We start from the raw sequence: 21,648 nt of genomic DNA, 5'->3' as shown, positions 1-21,648 counted from the left end.
CCATCGACCCCCCCAGAGATGGCTGCCCAAACTCCTGGAAAAAATGGCAGTGGAGAGTCCGTCTCCAGTCTGGGTGCTCCCAACCTTCCCACAGGCTCCACATTAGCTGGCAAACCTCCCCTGTTCCAGTCGTTCTGGAACAGAGTCCAGGGCAGGGCCCCACAGACACCTGGCCTCGTCCATCCCAAGAACACAAAGCTGGGAAATCCCCCTGTCTGTCCCCGCCCTGGACAGCCATGTGTCCTGCCTCTGTGGCTGGGCCAGGGACAAGCGTGTGGGCTCCAGGTACAGGTCTCCCAAAGTCAAGGGTTTCAGGTCACACTGGCACATCATTTTGCAAACAGATGCCACGGGTCTCTTCTCAGACTGAGCAGCACGCAAGGTCAGCGTCAGCAGATCTGACCCTAAAAATAGGCTCTTGGATGCCAGTCGAGGTGGCCGGGTGTGCAGCTGCCACACACCCCACACACCAGCACCTCCTGACCCGGCCAGGCCCCAGCGCACACAGGTAAGGACCTTTGGTGGGGAGGCTGACTCCTCTTGGGTCCAGTCAAGTGTTCTTTGGGGGTCTGGGTGTGGGGCTTAGAAGACCCCTTTCTACTCTGTTTCTAGAGTGGCAGAGAAGAGCTGACATTCTTTTAGTATGATAGGCTTCTTGTTGCCCCATCTTTCTCTAGGGACTCCATGGAATTTTCTCCACTTCCCTCCCTCTAAATCTGAGCTTCTAGTTCAGTGACCATTTCTAAAGGATAATGGGGTGGGTTAAAGCTCATTGGGCCCTTGTGAGGCACTGGATGGATTGTATCACGTATCGTTTCCAGCAAAGTTCTACATTTGTCCACTTAGCTAGTGGAGGGGAAAAAAATCTCAGCAGGAGGGGTGATAGAAACACTGTAGTGACTCACATCATGTGCAGGACAGCACAAATTACAAACACGGCACTCAAAATCCCAGGGGTGACAATTCTTTCTGTGTTCTGGATAATGCTAAGCATCATTTGGAAAGAGTGAGTGGCCATTTTTAAAGCTTTTCCCAGTCCTGGTGGGAGGATAAGGATGGGGATGACCGCCCTGGTAAAGGTGGGGAGATTGGGTCACGGAGGGACAGAGTCACTTGACCAAGACGGCAGCGTGTGTAGATAAGAAGGTGGGAAGTCATACTGTGTCTCAGAGCAGGGTTCACCTCGTAGACTCTGGTGCCCTTTTCCTGTGGCCCAGCCGCTCCTTGTGAGCCTGGAACCTGAGAGTTGTGGGGATTGCGAGCTCTGACTGTTCAGGGAAGCCTGAAAATGTTCAAGGGAAAAAGCTACCAAGTCAGAAGGGAGGGGGCATGAGGTGCATATTTAGAGAGGCCTCCTCACTTATGGCCCCAGCACCGGAGTGTCCCTGGTACTTGGTATTTGTTCAGTTGCCCTGACCTATGGCTTGTAGCCCCTCCTTGTTCTATTTATGAGAAAATCACTTTGGTCCCTCCAAGGGACATTTATAAACAACAGTTGAAGGGCTTCTGAGCTGAGTCTTGTACAGAGAAATGAGCCTTGGGCCTGGGGTTGGGGATTGGGATGTGGGAGAGAGTCTGAAGACTTAGGGGCCTCTTTAGGGGGCAAATGTGTGTGGAGGGTGACAAGGGAGGCAACGGTTCTCCACCATGTGATAAGCTGGAAGCCCTCACTGGGAACATTTCTGTCCTAGGATGGATTGCGTTGGAGGGGACTCTGAGTCCTCTCTGAGGGTGGGGTTCCTGTGGCTACTGTCTATCCCACAAGGGGTGAGGAGCAGAGCAGGGGCACTGAGGCTGGAGGCTTGGCTGTTAGCATTTCCTGTAACCCTGCTGAGGCCAGGCTGAGTCCACTTGGGGAGGGGGCAGCCTGCCCTCCATAGAGCCAGAGGTTGGCTCTGCACAACCCTTGTGAATCTGAATGTTTCCTGGTGCTGATGTGTCAGGCATGGTTCCAAAAGCTTTTCTTATAAGTATTAACTCACTTACTCCACGGAACTGCAACAGCCCTATGAGGGAGGTACCTCATCATCTCCATTTTCAGACAAGGAAGCTGAGACACAAAGAAGTGAAGTGGTTTGCCCACGTCCTACATCCAAGACAGTAGTCAAGGCCAGAATCCAGTGTATCTTAGAGTCTGATGGCACAGGCACTGTGCTCTGGGGCCCCTTGGTGGGGTGGGAGCAGGGGTGACATCTCACTCTCCCGCTTCCCTTGATGCCTGAACTCCAACCTGGGTCTGGTCCCCAGGGAACAGCCACTCCAGATAGTGGGGCCAGGGGTCACAGCTCCATTTGTCCTTTGCAGTCTGCCTCCAGAGCAGACGGTGTTTGAATTTTTGCTTCCAGTGACCCTTGATCACTGGAAGTGGGTCCACCAAGTCCACAGTAAATAGGAGGTCAAGTCTCATAGCAATCTGGCACGGCCACCAGACATCAACAAGATGGAGAGAGTCCTTTCTCCTCCTCCCCAAAGCCTTCTTATACTTTGCACACAAGCAAATGAGCCCCATCACCCATAGGAAAATGTTCAGGCTTATTTATGCCCCATCCCATCTGCCATAACAACACCACAAAGATGCTTGGCCCTGGCCAAACTGTTCTACCCATAGTCCCTACTTTTGGCTCAGAACTTAGCTTCCAACACAGTTGGGAATTCTCTATCCAGCCTCCCCACTGCTTCCTTGTCCCCTTTCGTGGAACATTTTCTGGGCCCGTGTCAATGTGCCAAAGAGTTATATCATCTCATTTAATCCAGGAACCAGTTAGGTGGATACTATCCCTATCCTCAGATGAGGAAGCTGAAGCCCAGGTATTGAGACTCCAAGGCCAGAGAGAGCTGTCTCCACAACTGCACACACTCTGGGACGCACACACTCTGGCAGCACAAAACTGAAAGGCCCAAGCCCACCCTCAGGAGTGTAAACTTTGTGGCCAAGAATATAATGACTGTCTACTGACATGGGTTGGGATACGTGGCTGCCTGGGTGGAGCCCAAATCTTACCACCTGGTGTCATGTTACTAATCTCTGACCCTCATTTTGCTCATCTGTAAAGTAAGGACAGTCATTCTCTGTCTAGGAGGTTTTGAGAGCAGATTATCACTGGGCACACAATAAAAGTAACAATGGGGCACCTGGGTGGCTCAGTCGTTAAGTGTCCAACTCTTGATTTCAGCTCAGGTCATGATCTTGCGGTCTTTACTGATCAGCACGGACCCTGCTTGGGATTCTCTCTCTCCCTCTCTCTGCCCCTTCCCCTCTTGTGCTCGCTTCCTCTCACTCTCTCAAAATAAAGAAATAAACATTAAAACATATAAAAACAAATAAAAGTAATAACTGTATGATCATTTCCCTGGGTCCTGCCAGGCCTTGATTTCTCAGTGAACTTTCATGGCAGCTCCAAATGTGAGTACTTGGCCAAAAACCTTCCCAAGGCCCAGAGCCTCCTCTGTACAGTACTCAGAGACAGGCCTAGCGAGTAATAGTGGCCTAGATGGGGAAATGAAAAGGTGGCGGGCCCATGGTGAGGGCCACACTTCCGTAGTCCACCCCACCTCGTCTTTTCTGGCCTCAAAGAAGCCTCATGTTCTGAGGTGATGCACAGTGGGAGATAGTTTTTGTAAGTTGTGGTCTAAAAGGCCATCTATTCCTGAATTCACGAGCTGTGAAACTGCCTACAGTATTTCCACACGTCTTCAGAGGAGGCAAAAAGCTGAGCCGCTTAGGAGTCAGGAACAACAACGCCATGGTCTCTTGTCCTTGTACTAGAGCCTCCTCTTCCTCACCAGGGGCCAGGCTGCAGAGGTAGTCCATCCCAGCCTGCTCCCGTGTCTGAAAAGGAAGTAGAGTATGGGTGTCCAGCCTCCTCATGGTTTCCGGGAGGCTCAACTCTGCCAAACCAAGATTGGGGAAATGAATTAGGAGTTCATAAATTACCACCCTGAAGCGCTTTGAAACCATTTGAAGAGTTAATCAAACAAGTTATGACATCAACACCATCACAGAAGGAATATTAAATTACCTCTTTAAATGAAAGCATTTCTGTTTTTTTAATAAAAGGACTTTATATTAATTCACATAATTGCCTCCTGTTAACATACTTGCCAGAATCCAAAAGAAAAAAAAAATCTGTTAAACTTGGATTGTGTCAGATATGTTAAGAATTAAATTATAGGCAACAAAAAATTCCTGGGTTTTCACGTCCAGGTTTTAATTTTTTTAAAATCCACAACTTTTATTTTCTAGTTGGGATCATTTTTATAGATTTAAGATGCATAAAGACAAGCACTGACTTGCAGTAAATTAAAAATGTTTATTTATATACATACACCGCTGCCAAATTCCATCCCTTCACATACCTCAGCAGAAGGTATCACTCTCCTAATAGAGAAATTTATCCAACCACAGTAACATTTTTACTCTCCCTCTTCTTTCAAGGCACATTCCAAGCCCCACTTGGGTGGTGTCATGGAAGAAGTGTGGTGTGCATGTATTTAAATACAGACTAACTTTCCCCCATGATCCCAGTGCATCAGGAAGGTAAATACGCAATGTACACACATGCACAGATACAGAATGACTTCAAAGGGAGAGGAGACTGTCTGAAGATTAGTTTATAAATTGCTCCATTAGGCCAAAAGCCTCTAGAAGGCAGAGACCTCTCTGGGCCAGCCAATACCTGGTGCATAACAGAGGGATGTGTGAGGAAAGCCTGGAGGTGGAGGGCAGGGCCAGGTCTAACGGATGAGGTGAAGTCAAAAAGAAAACAAAGCCACTCATGCTCATTTTTGACCCACCAGAGCTAATGTTGGCTGACTCAGACTAAACCGAGACTAGGTAAGGCAAGTCAAGGATGCTGCCTCTGACGCCATGGGACAAGGAAAGGGTGCTGCCCTCTTCACCTGAGGTCTGTCCGCAGTCAGAGGGGAAGGAAGTTTCAGAGATAGATTTACCCCAAAGCTTCAGAACCCCACACTTACATAGCCCTCTTCCAAGCCCTACACCTATTTGGTTTTCCTTTTCTATTTTTTGGTGGGGGGGAGAGGGCACAAGTGAGAAGAGAGAGAAAGAGAGAGAGAAGTGGGGCTCACCTGAAGCGGGACTTGTGTTTGACCAGAAGTGTGGCTTTGTGCCCACCTGATGCGGGGTCTGAACTCATGAACTGTGAAATCATGACCTGAGCTGAAGTCAGATGCTTAACCCACTGAGCCACCCACATGCCCTTTGGTTTTCCTTTTTCTTTTCTCTTTTCTTTTCTTTTTTCTTTTCTTTTCTAAATGTTTATTTGTTTTTAGAGAGCGAAAGACAGAGAGCAAGTCAGGGAGGGACAGAGAGACAGGGCAACAAAATCTGAAGCAGGCTCCAGGCTCTGAGCTGTCAGCACAGAGCCCGATGCAGGCTTGAACTCACAAACTGCAAGATCATGACCTGAGCTGAAGTTGGACACTCAACCAACTGAGCCACCCAGGCACCCTGGTTTTCCTTTTCTTATACAAATTGTGTAAGCTTCAGGACACACAAAACTTAATTCTCCCCTGGTTTCTCAGGAAGCACTGAGGGATTAGAATGATTTTCTGACATCACCTACTCTGCTACCAGAGGCCTCAAGCAGGACACGGCTCTGCCTTTGGGGAGCTCACACTGACTCCTGGGGAGGGCACTCGGTGCCATGCAAGATGTAAGGAACACCTGGCTAGGCCTTGTCCTGAAGGTCACCTTCCTGTGCCTAATCCACAGGTTAGGGTGAGCATCTCCTTTGTCCAGAACAATCCTAAAATAGAACTTGCACAGACTTCCCCCATCCCTTCATATACTCAAGCAATACATGTTCAACACAGAAATTTTAGGATAGATTGTTTCTTAAAAGAAAAAAGAAGAAGAAGAAAAATCACATATAATTTCATCATCCTAAAATAAGTATATAACCAGTGTTAATTATTTTGGTGAACACTGAACATACTTCTGGTCTCTTCTCTCTACCTGCTCAAGCCTCTTTCCCTTTGATTTCTCAAAACCACCACCAACACAGCTGCTGTTGCATCTAACAGTTTCAAGGTTTAGGGTGACAAAAAAGAGGGCTGACATGGCTTTAGGGCACTGCCCAGTGAAGCCCTGGGAATCCTTGCTCTCCCCAGAACTGTACGCCCTGGACACTACACACATGGCTGCCTGTGACCCTCCCGCCCTTCCCACCAGCAGGGCCCCTCACCTCTTCTGGAATGTTCTAGGAGGCTCAGAACCCCCCCTCCCCCCTGTACAGAACAATTTAGCTCTCTTTGTTTGGCATCACCATCTTCCCAATCATGCTTCGGGACTTAACTTTTTCTCATCCAAAGGGTCCTCAAATGGTAATTTTTGTTGAGCAGGAGGCCTGTTCTGTGACTCATATTCCACGGTTATCTGGCCAGTCTTTGTAGGCATAGGGGTCTACACAGAGATTTCATTTTCCCACTGAAATAAGTAATGAATCTCTCTACCTGGCTTCTCCCATCCTCCACCTTAGAAAGAGTTTAGGTTAGGTTTTTTGTTTGTTTGCTTGTTTTTTTAAATGTTTATTTATTTTTGAGAGACAGAAACAGTGAGCAGGGGAGGGGCAGAGAGAGAGAGAGGGATACCCAGAATATGAAGCAGGTTCCAGGCTCTGAGCTGTCGGCACAGAGCCCAATGTGGGGCTCGAACTCATGAACCGTGAGATCATGACCTGAGCTGAAGTCAGATGCTCAACAGACTGAGCCACCCAGGTGCCCCTTTTGTTTGTTTTTAAAACCATCTTTCTCTTCTTGTTACAGCTCCGTTTTTTTAAATGTGTATTTATTTATTTATTTTTTAAAGTTGATTTATTTTTGAGACAGAGAGAGACAGAGCATGAATGGGGGAGGGGCAGAGAGAGAGGGAGACACGGAATGGGAAGCAGGCTCCAGGCTCTGAGCCATCAGCCCAGAGCCCGACGCGGGGCTCGAACTCACGGACCGTGAGATCATGACCTGAGCTGAAGTCGGACGCTTAACCAACTGAGCCACCCAGGCGCCCCAAAATGTGTATTTATTTTGAGAGCGAGAGCATGCTCTGAGGAGCAGGGAGAGGGGCAGAGAGAGACAGGGTGGGAGAGAATCCCAAGCAGGCTACACGCTGTCAGCACAGAGCCTGACACGGGGCTCAATCTCACAAACCATGAGATCATGAGCTCAGCTGAAACCAAGAGTCAGTCACTTAATGGACTGAGCCACTCAGGCGCCCCTATAACTCCATGTTATCAAAGAAGAAAGTGAAGCTTAGGGAACATGAATTATGTAGATCTGAGAGTCCTGAGTAATTGTTGGAGCTGTGAGAACAGAGAAGGGCCTCAAGCCAGTGAATACAGGGAGAGAGGGACAGGGAGGGAGAGGGGCCCCAGGAAAGAGCCAGGTCCTGGGAGCAAGTAAGATAGAGTGGAAATCACAAATTAGAAGTCACAGGCAGCTTCCTGCCCAGCTGTTCTGTTTGGTCAGCATAGTTTAAAAATATAGACATGGTTATTTATTATAAAATATGATTATTTATTCAAAGACTCCCAAAATAGAAAACAGAAAAAAAATCTCCCTGAGTCCTGCCACTTGCTCACAGCATTGACATTTTGATGTTTTTCTTCTAGTTTAAAAAACAAAACAAAACTATATAAGGTGTTTTGTTTTGTTTTTACATAAAGTCAAATCATGGTGTTGCAATTATAGTTTTGAATTCATTCAAAGCCTTCCCTCATTGGGCAGGGGAAATCTTTAACCAAACTTTAAGCTGTACCATTGAAAATTCTGAAACGGAGTCAGAATTAAAAAGGGGTCCCTGTGTTAATTATTCCTGGAAATAGTACCTGAAAGTCAGGGCCACCATTTCACAGAGAGAAATGCCACTCTAGGCCTTAGTGGTCAAGTATCACTTGGCCCCTTAATTCTCTGTCATCAAAGTATCTTCAAATGTTTTAAAATTAGCAGTAAGTATCTTAGGTTAGTTTCCCTCAACAGCTGACCCTGAGACGAGGGTTTGGGTTCAAGTTGTTTATTTGCAAGGTGCTCCAGGAGTGTGGCGCAGAGTGAAGCAAGTCTGAGGGAAGAGAGCCAGCACGGGACTTGCGACTTGCGTGAGGTCACCAATCAGGGCAACTGGGGCTGGAGCACAGGGCGGAGCCTCCAGGAGACCGTGGAGAACGGACTTCCCACTGAGATCCCACTGAGCAAGGGCGGGGGAGTGGTGGTGCTGAAGCTGGGGTACTCCTCCACCAACTCCTGCCCCTCATTTGCAAATAACTTTCTGAGGGTAACTCCTCTTATTTTAGGCCCGACCAGCACAAAGACCAGAAAATACCCTCGAGCAAGGAAATACAGGGGCTTGAGGGAGGATGCCTTTTGTGTAGGAGGGAACTGCCCACTTCTACCCCAGCAATCTGAGCTGAGGAATGGAACAGGGCAAGGACAGCATCTCCTTCAGCTGCCTACATTTAAAAACCAGCGGATTTCTCACAAAATTCTGGCTTTCTGACTTCTTATGAAAATATCAGACAATCTGGCTTACATTCCCACAGGGAAGGGCAAGCAGCCACACCCTTCAGGGGAGCATTTGTTTTCTATACTACCACAGTCCCTACCATTCCCTGTTGTCTCCTACCTGAGGCCAACTGTTAGGGTTTTTTTGTTCGTTTTATTCTTTAACATGCACCCTACCTCCCCTCTATGTTACCTTCCTGGCCCCTCCAGGAAGGAGCCTGAGTCTGCTATCCTTTGAGGAGGAGACAGGCTGATGCCATACATACGCCGAGTAGCCTTCAAGTTGGCATTTGGTTTCCTGGGACCGAACCTTTAAATATGAAGCTGTAACAGAAACCTGGAGGCCTCTCTTGACAACCTGCCCAGTTCTCATTATGACATTTAGCCCTTGATTGATATTGTGTGTGTCATCAAGACCTTGGCAGTTAATCTCTGGGTCGAATCTATGGAAACCAAACAGAACAGATTTGTCTTCCCCTTCCATTTTGGCTGTGGTCTGGGAAACAGACGCTCTCGGCTTCTCTGAGATTCAGAAATTTGGGAGCCATGCAGAGAGGGATGCACACAAGCCGCCTTCAGGATTTGGAAAGATTACAGGTCTGTGGTTTCTGGACTGTTCTGCGCTTTGTTCTCTTCCCCCATCAAATCTGCACACTGGAGGATAATGGATCCCAGAGCTCCCTCTGCGTGCCAAGCTGCTCTGGGTAGACCGCACCACTTCCTCTTCTGTCTGGAAATCCAGCCGAGGCTTTCAGCACGGAGATGGGGTTGGGGATGGCTCCTTCCACAGTGTAATGAAGGAGCAACAGCCTCAGCAAGGGTGAGGTCAGCTTCAGTGATCAAAGGAGGCAGGCAGAGGTTTCAGAATGCAGTTTACTCCAGCATCACCCTAAAATCACCTCTTCTGAGGCCTCCTTAGTGGCAGACAGGGTTTTGTGGGCTGTTTCCTGCAGCAGAAGTTTCTGGCCATCCCTGAAAACAACTCCTCCCTTTGTGACTGGAAACACCAGCAGTCAGGCCCTAGAGCAGAGTTTGGGCCTAAGCAACCACAGGAGACTATCCGTCCTGCATTGTGCACTTTGCTCACCTTTGTCCCTCCTCCATTGGATAAAAGGCTCAGTCCTGCCTCATCAGCTCTGGCTGAGTCCCTAGCACAGGCCTCGCAATCCCTCATTCATCCACCCTTCAGTCATTCATTCACTCCCTCCATTCATTCACTACATGTCAGACACTGGGCCTGGAGAAATCAACCCAGGGCAGGGAATCTCCAGGTAAGGTCATCCAGCTCTTCCCTCCTCCCAGCCCTGCACCTTATTCTGGGCTAAAGATATGGCCTCTACTTCAATGAGAAGATAGAACATATTTTGAACACCCTTGCTATCCTTCTCTTGACTCACCAGCTCCTTGACTCTCTAGCCACATGCTTGGGCAATCATTATCAGTCCTCAATGAGCATCAGACTTACTTGAGAGCTTGTTAAAATACAGACTCCTAGGGGCACCTGGGTGGCTCAGTCGGTTAAGCGTCCGACTTTGGCTCAGGTCATGATCTCATGGGTTGTGAGTTCGAGCCCTGCGTCAGGCTCTATGCTGACAGCTCAGGGCCTGGAGGCTGCTTTGGATTCTGTCTCCTTCTCTCTCTGCCCCTTCCCACTTGTGCTCTGTCTCTCTGCCTCTCAAAAATAAATGAATGTAAAAAATTTTTGAAAAAAAAAACTACAGACTCCTACGTCCTTGGCTCTGGTCAAGGGTGCCACCCAGGAATCTGTATTTCTAGCAAGTGCCAGATTATTCAGACAGAGGTGGTCTTTAGATCACACTTTGAGAGAATCCACAGAAGGACCACCTCTGTTGCCCCAACCCCCAACTCAGGACACTGCAGGAGAAAGTCACGGATCCTGGCTTCCCAGGATCCCCAAAGACACACTGCTGGGTAGTGATCCTTTAATTCATCTGCTGTAAACTTGGGAGAATCCAGTTCCCCAGAGCAGTTTCAGCCCTCTCCTTTTCTTCCTAACATTTAAAAAACCATTCTTTTAATGTTTATTTATTTTTGAGAGAGAGAGAGAGAGAGAGACAGAGTGTGAGCAGGGAGGGATAAGAGACAGAGGGAGACACAGAATCCAGAGCAGGCTCCAGGCTCTGAGCTGTCAGCACAGAGACCGATGTAGGGCTCCAACTCACAAACCACGAGATCATGACCTGAGCCAAAGTCAGACACTCAACTGACTGAGGCACCCAGGTGCCCCTCTTCTTAACATTTTTTAATGAAAAATTTCAAAGACACACAAAGAGAAAAACAGTAACTCTACCTTGCAACCATCATCCAACCCCAACCACCACCATCCATGGCCAATCCTGCCTATCATACATACCTCCATTTTACCCCCCACCCCATACACAATATACTGTTAGAATTTTCCAGGTATATTATTATCATTTTTTAATGTTTTTTACTTATTTTTGAGAGAGACAGACCACGAATGGGAGAGGGGCAGAGAGAGAGGGAGACACAGAATCGGAAGTAGGCTCCAGGCTCTGAGCTGGCAGCACTGAGCCCAATGCAGGGCTCAAACTCATGAATCGCAAGATCATGACTTGAGCCTAAGTTGGATGCTTAACCGACTGAGTCACCCAGGCACCCCCCAAGTATATTATTTTTGAAGCAGATCCCAGATATCATATCATTTCATCTGTGAATGTGTCAATACGTATTTCTAAAAGGTAAAAACCTAGCACGCTGTACACAGTGTGTACACAATTAAAAAATAATTTTAAAAAATTTAGAAATGAAAAAAGTTACCTTAACAAAACAAAAAAATAAATTAATTAAAAAAATAAAAAATAAAAGGTAAAAACCTATGGTATAATTTAGCTGTTCTTTGAATCTCCTGCAAATTAATTGTTAGGTTCAGACTCTGAGGACTCTGCTAAGACAGGTTTTTCTTTCCAGAAGAGAAGACTCTTCTGGTGATGGCATGTCCTCCCAACAGAAGACCCATAATGTCTGATTGTCTCTTCTGTAGCGGTCAGAGTTGAATGCCTATATCCATTAGTTCATCAAGTGTTATAAAAAGGGGCTTTCTTCCATCTTTATTATCTGGGATACTTATATAAAAGAGCAAATCTTCCTCATCTACCCAGTAGTACAGTTTGTATCAGAAAGGAACAGTAAATGCTAGATTCTTTCCCTTTACTTGTCTGTCTTCAAAATAATGAGCTAGTCCCTTACATCTTCCAACAGTGAGTAATTGTTTTAAGTGTCATTACGATTTAAATGTCTGATTTGTTTTAACCCATTGCAGTTATTTTTATTAATCATGCTCAAATTTTCCCGTTTTTCACAAGCGGGAGCCTCTCTGTGTTGTGTTCTCAGTCCCTGGCATGATCCTAGCAGTCTTTGAAGCTAGCAAACTTTTTTTTACGTTCTTCAAATCCCTAGTGTGCCCCCCTCACAATGCATCCCTACCCTCACCCCACCCTCTCAGCAGTTATTTGCTTCTCAGAAGACTAAGACCATGTGTTATAAACAGCCTCAATTTACAATGTTCCTCATCTGTAAAATAGAGATAACAATAATGCCTACCTCATAGGGTTGTTAAGAAGATTAAATGAGTTAGTAATTGTAAAGCACTGGAACAGTGCCTGGTGCAAAGTAAGTGCCAGCTAAGTATTTGTTAAATGAATAACACTCCCTCCCCATCACTCACCTGCACATTTCTCAGTCACTCTGCCTTTTTTCTCCTTGCCTCTAGTCTCAGAGCATAACCTCCCCTCAGGCTGTCTGAGTGTAGATGCATCAGTCACTCAGCTCAGGGAACAAACACTGCCCAATTCCACAGCAAATTCCTTTCTTTGGGGACAGTGGAAACTCTTCTCCCACATTCCATTTGCAGAGCCTGACAAGGTCTCCAAATATGCATTTCAATCTGCAAACATAGCTTTACAGCTTGGAACATCTCTTCTGACCCCTGGTAAGTTAGCACAACTGCCAGCCCCTAGCGTGAGAGCAGCCAACAACATTGCCTTCAACTGTCCTAATGCATTGAGGAACTCTCATGCAGCCAAGCCTCCTTCTACCCGAGGGCTCCTGGAGATTCCAGAATGTGCATGGCTGCTTGGCTCAAATGGGCTCTGGATTTACAGGTGTGCCCTGTCCCGTGGCTAATGGCTCCCTGCAAGTGTTGAGTATCCCAGGCCTGGAATGGTAGGAATCTTCTGGCCCTTCCTATTAGGATTCAAAATGGTCAGAACCAGCAGATTTTAGTCAGATAAAAGAAAAACTAGGACCAAAGAAGGGGTAAAAGCTAAAAGAAAGGAGGCAAGGGACTGGCTGCCCACAGGGATTTCTGAGGCTTGAAGCCTGTCTTGACTCTGCTGCAAATCCTCCTCGGCCCATGTCAGAGGGCCCCCAGCACTACTGCGCTGAAGGAGAATGGAATGTTGCTGAAGTGTTTAACTGCCATCATGGCCCTCCTTGGTTACTTCTGTGGCCTGAGAAAAGGAAGCAGAAGCACAGCAGGCAGGGGAAATGCCTGTTGAATCTTAAGATCAGTTTATTCCCACCTCTTTTTGTAAAGGCCTTTCCCTACCTCTGCCTCCTGCTAACTCAAATCCTGACCCTCTCTCATGACCAATTGCAGAAACAAAAGAAAATCCCTTGGCTTCAAAATGACATCCAGAGAACCAAAGACAAGTCTCAAAAATGCCTACCCATCTGCCAAGAGGCTGCTGCCGAAGGTGGAGGGGGAGGTAGAAGCAGAGGACTACTGTACCCCCGGAGCCTTTGAGCTGGAGCGTCTCTTCTGGAAGGGCAGTCCCCAGTACACCCATGTCAACGAGGTCTGGCCCCAGCTCTACATCGGCGATGAGTAAGTGTCCAGGCCAAGCCTCACCTCTGGCCTCACCCAGGAGAAGGCAGCCAGCCCCTCCCCAGCTCACACCCCTCACTCCCTCCTAGACATGAGCTTTTGCTTTTTGGGTTAGTTGTATTGTGAGAACTCAATTAGGGCTGGGTTTATCTTCACATTATAGAAAACCCAGAGAAAGGGCTTATGCAACATAGAGGTTTATTTCTCTTTTATATAAAAGAGGTGCAGAGGAAGGTAAGCTGGGGCTGGCGTGGTGACTCCAGGGTCATCAACGTCTCAGGCTCCTGTGCTCTGCTCCACCATCCCAAGGGTATGGTTTCCCTCCTCAAAGTTGTTGCATGAGCCAATAGTGCTGATAGAGCTCCAGCCACCATCTGTGGGATCCAGGCCACAGAAACATAAAGAGAAAGTAAGTGCATCTTTCCAGAAGAAAGTGTCTCCCAAGACCTCCCCTGCCTCTAGCTGCAAGGGAGGCTGGGAACCGGAGCCTTTTGTTTTAGCTGGGTATAAGAGTGGCAAGAACAAAGTCAGTTCTCAGATTGATGACACAGGAGCACATCAACTTATGTGTTGGGAACATGTTAGGTCTAGCAAAGTTGAGGTCACTGTCCCCTCCTCTAGATTTTTATAGCCACCATTTCCCATTCCTCCAACAACTGGAAAATGTCTACTATAAATAATATTAATAATAATAATTCCTTTCACTTACTGAATACCATGTTCTAGTCACAGTGTTAAGCATCTTGCATGAATGAGCTCATTTTGTTTTCATTATAGCCCAATGAAAGTCATCCAATTACTCCCATTTTAAGGATAAGAAATCAAGGGACAGGGCAGTTAAGCAAGCAACTGGTCCAAGGTCCACAGCTCAGTAGGTGGCAGAATCTGGGATTCAAACGCAGTTCTGCCTAACCCAGAAGCTTTTATCTTAACCAGTACTCCTACTCCTCCATCTATTCCCCAGGATTCCTGCTCAGGTTCCATCTCTCCCAGGAGCTGATGGTGTAGGACCCCTGCGTGTGTGATGTTAATAAACACCATGCTGCATAAAACCTGGAGATGACTGCCTAGTCATGGGAAATCCAGTGGCAGCATCCCTTGCCTTTTTTTTCCCTTAATATTTAAAAGTGTTTTCAATGTTTGTTTATTTTTAAGAGAGAGAGTTTGCATGCACGAGCGGGGGAGGGGCAGCGAGAGGGAGACAGAGGATCCAAAGCTGGCTCCATGCTGACAGCAGACAGCCCAGGTAGGCCTTGAGCTCACGAACCACAAGGTCATGACCTGAGTTGAAGTCAGATGCTTAACCCACTGAGCCACCCAGGTGCCCCTCCTTAATATTTCTAAATTGAAAAAGTTAGAAAAATTACATGTCTTTTTATACTAAATTAAACTAAATAGAGGGTTATAAAAACAAACTGCTAATCTCCCTCTGTCCGCCTTAATTCTGCCACCAAGTAACCAGTATTAAGCTCACTTTCATACTCCCACTACTTTATGTGTGCTGCTGCAAATGTAAGGTAACACACACACACATATAAAGGGTTTTGCTTCTTTTAAATAATTTTTAGGAGAAAAAAAGGAATCATGCTATGGGTACTTTTACTATCTCATAGGAGAGCTGTACTCTGATTTATCCAATCGTTTCCCAGTTGTGAACATTAGGGGAACATCAGTGAGGGGTTTATGGGACTCTCTGTACTGTTTTTGTTTTTTTTTCAATTTTTTAGAAGTTTATTTTTGAGAGAGAGAGAGAGAGAGAGAGAGAGGGAGTAGGGGAGGGTCACAGACAGAAGGAGACAGAGAATCCTAAGCAGACTCCACACTGTCAGCATAGAACCTGATGCGGGGCTCGAACCAACAAAGCCATGAGATAATGACCTGAGCCAAAGTTGGACGCTTAATCAACTGAGCCAGCCAGGCACCCCTGTTTTCTTTTTTTTAAATAACAGCTTAATTCAGATATAGCTCACATTCCATAAAATCACCCTTTTAAAGTGCAGAGTTCAGTGATTTTTTTTTATTATAGTTAAAAAGTTGTACAACCAGCACCACTCATTTCAAAGCATTTTCATCTCCTCCAAAGGAAACCACCTGAAAACTGTCCATTCTCCATCTTTTCACAGTCTTAGGCAACCACCCATCTGCTTTCTATTTCTATAGATTTACCTATTCTGGGCATTTCCTATATAAATGGAATCATAATATATGACTTTTGTGTCTGGCTTCTTTCACTTAGCATAATGTTTTCAAGGTTCATCCAAGTTGTAGCATGGACGAGTATTTTATTCTTTTTTATTGCCAATCTCTGTACTGGTTTCGCAACTTCCCTAAGATTAACTCCAAAATTAGTTCAAAATTTAAAAAGGTACACATACATTTTGACCCCAAATATCACTTTAAGAAATGTGATTTATAGAAATAATAGTATCAATACGTAAGGAAATATGCACAACAATGTGTATTTTATCATTGAAGTAGCAAAATGGGGGGGGGGAGGATCTGAATCTCTTATCTTTTAATTATAAAATATTAAATTCAGTAAATATATGGTTTTCCTATTATAAAAGTAATATATGTTTATTGTATAAATATATGTCTTAATTTCTCTATTTGTAGTAGGTTAACAAGAGAATCTTCCTCATTGGGTTGTATGGATTAAGTGAGATAATTATGTAAAGTATCCGTGCAGTGCCTAGTACGTAGTGAGCACTCAATAAAAGTTAGCTCTAATAATAAAGTAGTGATTAATGTAAGGAAGAAAACTTAAATCTCTCAGAGCAATCACCAAACCCCATTACTCTGAAGCTACTCCTTACTCTTAAGGATAAGAAATCAAGGGACAGGATTTCCACCAGGAATTTCTGTGTATTATTTTGGTTTTAAAACTTATTTTTATGTAGTTGTAATCGTATTGATTATTCATTTTATCTTTTTTCCCCACATAGCATCATTCATAAACTTTTCCCTTATGACATATTTCTCATACTTTTAATTATAATATTATCTATCAGATAATAATATATCAGGTGGATGTAAGATCATTTATTTAACCACTTCCCTATTGTTGGACATATCACTATTTCTATGTTCTCACTTTTATAAATAATGCTGCAATGGACATCTTTATGCATAAAATCTTTTCATATTTAGGATTATTTCCTTAGATATGACCCTAATCATGGTATACCTGAGGGAAGAGAGATTAAGATTTTAAGATCTACACTGTCTCTGGCTCTTTATCTATGCTGTTCTCTTTGCCTAAAATGCCCTGCCCCCCCACCTCCTTTCTGTGTCCAGATTCTATACATTCTGCAAAAACCACTCAAGTCACTTCTGCCATAAAGCTAGCTTTCCTCAATCTGCATAGTGAGAAGTAAGTTTTTTTCTCTGTATTTTATACACTATATTTACATTTCCTACAGCTTATAATAATTAATAACAATAGCTTGTTGTGTTGTATATATCTTACTGTGTGTTGTGCCCTGTTGCTAGGCATCATTTAAACTCAACAACCAAGGAAGTACCATTATTACTCTTATTTTACAAATGGGCAAACCAGGGCTCAGAAAGTTTATCCATTTGCTCGGTTAGTATTTACTGGGAACCTTGCTAGGAGCTGTGGGGAATACAAAGAGGAAACTGAGGCTCAGAGAAATTAAGTGACCAGCCCAGGGTCATACCACCAGTAAGTGGTATAAATTATACCTAAACTCAGATCAAGAAAATGTGGTCAAGGGGCACCTGGCTTGCTCAGATAGTGGGGCATGTGACTCTTGATCTCGGGGTTCTGAGTTCAAGCCCCACATGTGGGTGTAGAGATTATTAAAAATCATCACTTGATCTTTGCCAAAAGGCCGAGAAGTGATAGATTACTTAAAACCTTTAAAAAAAGAAAAGAAAAGGGGTGCCTGGGTGGCTCAGTCAGTTAAGCGTCTGACTGGCTCAGGTCATGATCTCACAGTTCACGGGTTCAAGTCCCACGTCAGGCTCTGTGCTGACAGCTCGGGAGCCTGGAGCCTGCTTCGAATTCTGTCTCCCTCCCTCTCTGCCCCTCCCCTGCTCGAACTCTGTCTCTCTCTCTCTCTCTCTCTCTCAAATATAAATAAAACATTTAAAAAAAAGAAAAGAAATGTGGTCAATCAGATAAAGAAGCTGTTTTATAGCTACGGAGAAGAGATGTGTAGAAATGTAACAGGGAACAGAAGGAGAAGGGGTAGTGGAATAGAAGGAGTGTGGGGTTCGAGTCTTGGCTCTGCCAGCCACCACTTATGTGATCTTGGACAACTTATTTTACCTCTCTTCACTTTATGTGGCAACAGAGATAGGGCTCATTCCGTGGGGTGAATATGAAATGAATTAAAACAAAGTGTTTGGCACATAGTAAGTAAATGCCACTAAGTGTTTGGTACTATTATGATTCTGAGAGTGTCACAGAAGAGGTGAATTCCAAGCATGACTCTGGAAGATGGGTAGGATTTCAACAGAGTTCTGGGCAGAGGGAGCAAGATGAAGAAATGCACGGAGGTGAGAATAAGCAGGATGGTGTGTCTAGAATACCAGGGATAGATGTGGTAGATGTACACTTTCAGGGTGCCTAGAACTGAACTATGTTTGACCGCCATGTGGTCAGCTCAGACTTAGCTGTGCTGCAGTAACAGATGACCCCAACGTCTTGGTGGCTTACCACAGCAGAGGGTTATTTCTCATGCACATGCCACGTCCATGGGGGGCCAATTCTTACTGCTCCACATCCACGTCACTCTAGGCCTCAGGACCCAGGCTGACAGAGCAGCCCCTATCTGGGATATTGCCAGTTTCTTGGAGAGAAGGGCCATGGAAAGTCACGAGCTGACTCAGAAGTGACACATGCCACTTCTGCCCACGTTTTAGTGGCTAAAGCAAGTTCAAGCCAAACCCTCATGTTAATAGGACAGGAAAGTGTAACCTGTCAAATATTCCAAGTGGTAATGCATAATCGACCACAGCCACAATCTACTCCAGGTGTAGTGGCTTTGGGCAGGTCCTTTTACCTTTCTGGGCCTATGCCCTCATCTCCAAAAATGATCAGTACGAAGATTCAAAGAAATATGGAATATGAGAACGTTTTGTAAGACAAATACAAATGTTATCATTATTGTTACCTAGTGAGAAAGAAACACGGGAAGGTAGGTCAGGGCCAGCTTGTGGAAGACTGAATGCCCACTGAGCGACTCTCTTCAGGAAGCCACTGAGTGTCTGAGCAGAACAGTCAAGTTCTAGTTAACAGAGTGCCAGACAACAGGGTGTGATGCAGTAAGATATGCTTGCCTCCTTGACATCTGACCGCAACCTTGTTCCTTCAACCAAGAAAATGTTACCGCCCTTTCGATTCATTCTAGCTCTGCCTGGTAGAGCCCCAAAACAAACACACACATATACAGTCTAGGCAGGCTCCACGGTCAGTGTGTGTGACCTGCGTGCACAGTGGGGGCGGGGGGCACAAGTCAGCATGGCATGATGCTTCATGGTGCTTGTCCTCATCTCTGCTCAGGGTCCCTCCTAGACACCAGCTTACAAGGCTAATGAGACTCACAAATGCTTATTGAGAGAGCAATTAATTCCACTGCCAATGCGGCCACATGGAGGTTAAAACCCTGCTGAGCGCAGGCAAGGTTGCCTTTGTTTCTTGGTCTCTCTGTAGGTGTTGCCCAAAGCAGCAAAAAGCTCACGGCTGGCTCCTCATGCACAAAGTCTCAGTTTTAATTTGAAAGTTGCATTTAGCTTGATTTTTTCTTCCTTTCCTTAAAAGCACCTACAATTTTTGAAACGTAAGCATCAAGGCTCTGTAAGTGAGGGTGGTTAGGATCCAGGAGTGAGGATGGATGTTCTGGGGTAGCTGGTGATGCCTGGGACCCTCTGGGGACCAGACTTAGCCCAAAGAAGCAGGTCACTTTTTCTCCCTCCTCTCCCCTCAAGGGCTTCTTCATGGAGAAAGGCAGAAGGGCTGAGCATCTGCTCCGAAGCCACAGTGCCTAGTCAAACACTGGTCCCCATGTGCCCTTGGGCAAGTCCCTCATGCTTTCTGAGATTCAATTTCTTTACCTATAAGATGTGGATTCAATGAGTTAATACATATGCCACTTAGCACTGTGTGTGGCACACCCAATAAGTGTGAACTATTACAGATCAGGCAGGTTCTGGAAACTCAGCTCACAGTGTAAAAGATAAAGAACTGTCATTGTGCTTTGCCATTAAGGTCCTTCTGTGTTAAGGGCAGCGTTGAGACGGGAAACACTCCTGGTCAAATTTCTCCCATGAGATGCTATCATGAACTCAAGTTCAGGCTGCAAGGAAGTTACCTCCTAATGGGCTTTTTCAGGCTCGTGCCTCAATTGCCCCCACAGATACTGTCCTGGCATTCCAGGAACCCAGGTGGCCTGAGGCCTAAGGAGGCAGTGCCACACCAAAACCCAATGGGCCTGTGGATTTCAGAACTTCTACAGCATTTCCTCAATCCAAGATTATCCCGAGAGGATTCACCACGTGGAGTGCCTGATGACTCCAAGTCCCTATTGCTTACCAGCCTGGGGAGGGCAGAGTTGACACCACCACTGCAGCCCTGTGAGGATCTGGGTGGTGTTGAGTGTGCTGGATCAGTGGAGGCACTGGGACAAGAAAACGGGCCGATGATCAGAGATTTTCACCAGAATGTCATCCTGGCTCCAGGCACAGCCACCCTCTTCCCACCCATTTCCCACAGCTCGGTAGGGGGTCTGAATCTGCTACAAGTGGGAATTGTAGGGTCAGCATGGATGGAGTAGGGCAAAAGGCCTCAAATGGGATTCAGGGCACAGAGTTCAAGCCCCCGTGCTGGTGGTCATTATGTGTGGCCTTTGGCAAAACATTTTACTGTTCTGGGACTCAGTTTCTTTATTTGTAAAATACAAGGATGATTTCAAAGGTCTCTTCCAGCTCTAAAATAAAATTCCTTAAGAAATGTGCTATTAAATAAATTAGGCTTCATTAGGTTCAAGCACATACTTGTTTTATTACTTTTAAGTCATTCAAATTAGATTCAAATTAGGTTAACCAAGTGTTGCCCTCCAGAGAGCCAGGGACTTGCGTCAATGATGAGATAAGAATAATTCATCGCCTCTTATCAATCAGCAGTCCCTAAATGGGTGCTTCAAAAGTGCTTGAGTATGCTTGAAAGCACTGAGTTTCTGTAATTTAAATATTCTCTCTTTAATCTCATTCACGTTTTTCATTTGCTTAGAGAAATCTTTTTTCATTTTTCTTTTTTTCCCTTGTAGTCAGCAGGAGGGGAAATATCCTGGTTACTGTCAAAGTGATTGCAAATTCCCAGGCAGGACAGCCTCCCATAGGCTTGGCTGGAACAGGAAAATTGAGAAATCTCTCTTCTCCCTCCTGATGTCAGCATCCTGTGAGCCAATGCCACGGCGCTAACTTGCTCTGCCGCTTGAATGGCGGGGGTGCTGAGCAGCTCTCCATTTTTATTAAAACTATAGTTGCCTCCAAGGTCTGGCTTTCGAGGTCATCAACAGACAGCTTCCCTTCCCCTTAAAGCCTGATTCCTCCCTGTGGTCAGCCCTACTCAGCCTGAGCTCATTTTCAAGTGGTCTTGCTATCTTGCCCTTTCTGCCTTTCTCCTCCCAACCAGACCAACAGCCTTGAAAGCAGAGGCATCTCCAGGCCTGGCCTGTAGTTGAGGAGGCTGGAAAGTGAGGAGAAAGCAAGTCAGTCAGCTTAGCTGGCCCTCAGCCTATGAGAGGGCTTCCCGGACACCTGGACAGCTGCAACCCTTCCCCACAAAAAGAAGGAATTAACTCAGCCTTCAGGCACCAAGCAGAACTCAAACTTGACCTGCTTCTCCAGGGTGACTGTGGTTTAGGATGCAGTGAAAACACAGCCACGGTTGCCAATTTAACGTGCTGAATGCTAGTGGAAAGAGTTGGAAAGCCTGGATTCTGAACCTCCAAGTACCAAAGGTGACTTAGATACAACTGGGCACCAGTCATGGGGAAAGTGAATGGGGAGACCTGGCTGGGCTTTTCCAGTGGGCTTCTCAGTGAAGGCCTCAAGCAACATCAACCACTTCCTTTCATGGTTAGCAAAATGCCTAGTGTAATTATTAATACAATATCACTTCTCAAATCCAAGCCTCCGAGTATTCTCTTTCCCCTCTTAGCCTCCCTTCTTGGGGCAGATGATGAAGGGATATCTAACAAGAATTAAAAATGCTGGGGTCACATCACCTTATATCT

At 45.8% G+C, this 21,648-nt stretch overlaps 1 protein-coding gene across 3 annotated transcripts in view; it reads left to right on the top strand.

The window, feature by feature from the left end:
- The first annotated feature begins 334 nt into the window (after positions 1-334).
- DUSP29 (dual specificity phosphatase 29) overlaps positions 335-21,648 on the top strand; it is a 35,447-nt gene continuing 14,133 nt past the window's right edge. Inside the window, exons 1-3 of one of the 3 annotated variants that reach the window (XM_040485466.1) lie at positions 439-508; positions 12,410-12,487; positions 13,157-13,384. In XM_040485466.1, the coding sequence (XP_040341400.1) occupies positions 13,185-13,384 (200 nt within the window). In that variant the 5' untranslated portion in view covers positions 439-508; positions 12,410-12,487; positions 13,157-13,184. Of the gene's footprint in view, positions 509-8,724; positions 9,112-12,409; positions 12,488-13,156; positions 13,385-21,648 lie in introns of all 3 variants that reach the window. The other 2 variants (XM_040485467.1, XM_040485465.1) reach the window with 2 other exon arrangements.

The sequence above is a fragment of the Herpailurus yagouaroundi genome, unplaced genomic scaffold (assembly GCF_014898765.1).
Source record: "Herpailurus yagouaroundi ecotype Mexico unplaced genomic scaffold, PumYag 163, whole genome shotgun sequence".
Classification (NCBI taxonomy): domain Eukaryota; kingdom Metazoa; phylum Chordata; class Mammalia; order Carnivora; family Felidae; genus Herpailurus; species Herpailurus yagouaroundi.
The sequence above is the reverse complement of the archived record's forward strand: the minus strand, read 5'-3'. Positions and strand labels throughout refer to the sequence as shown.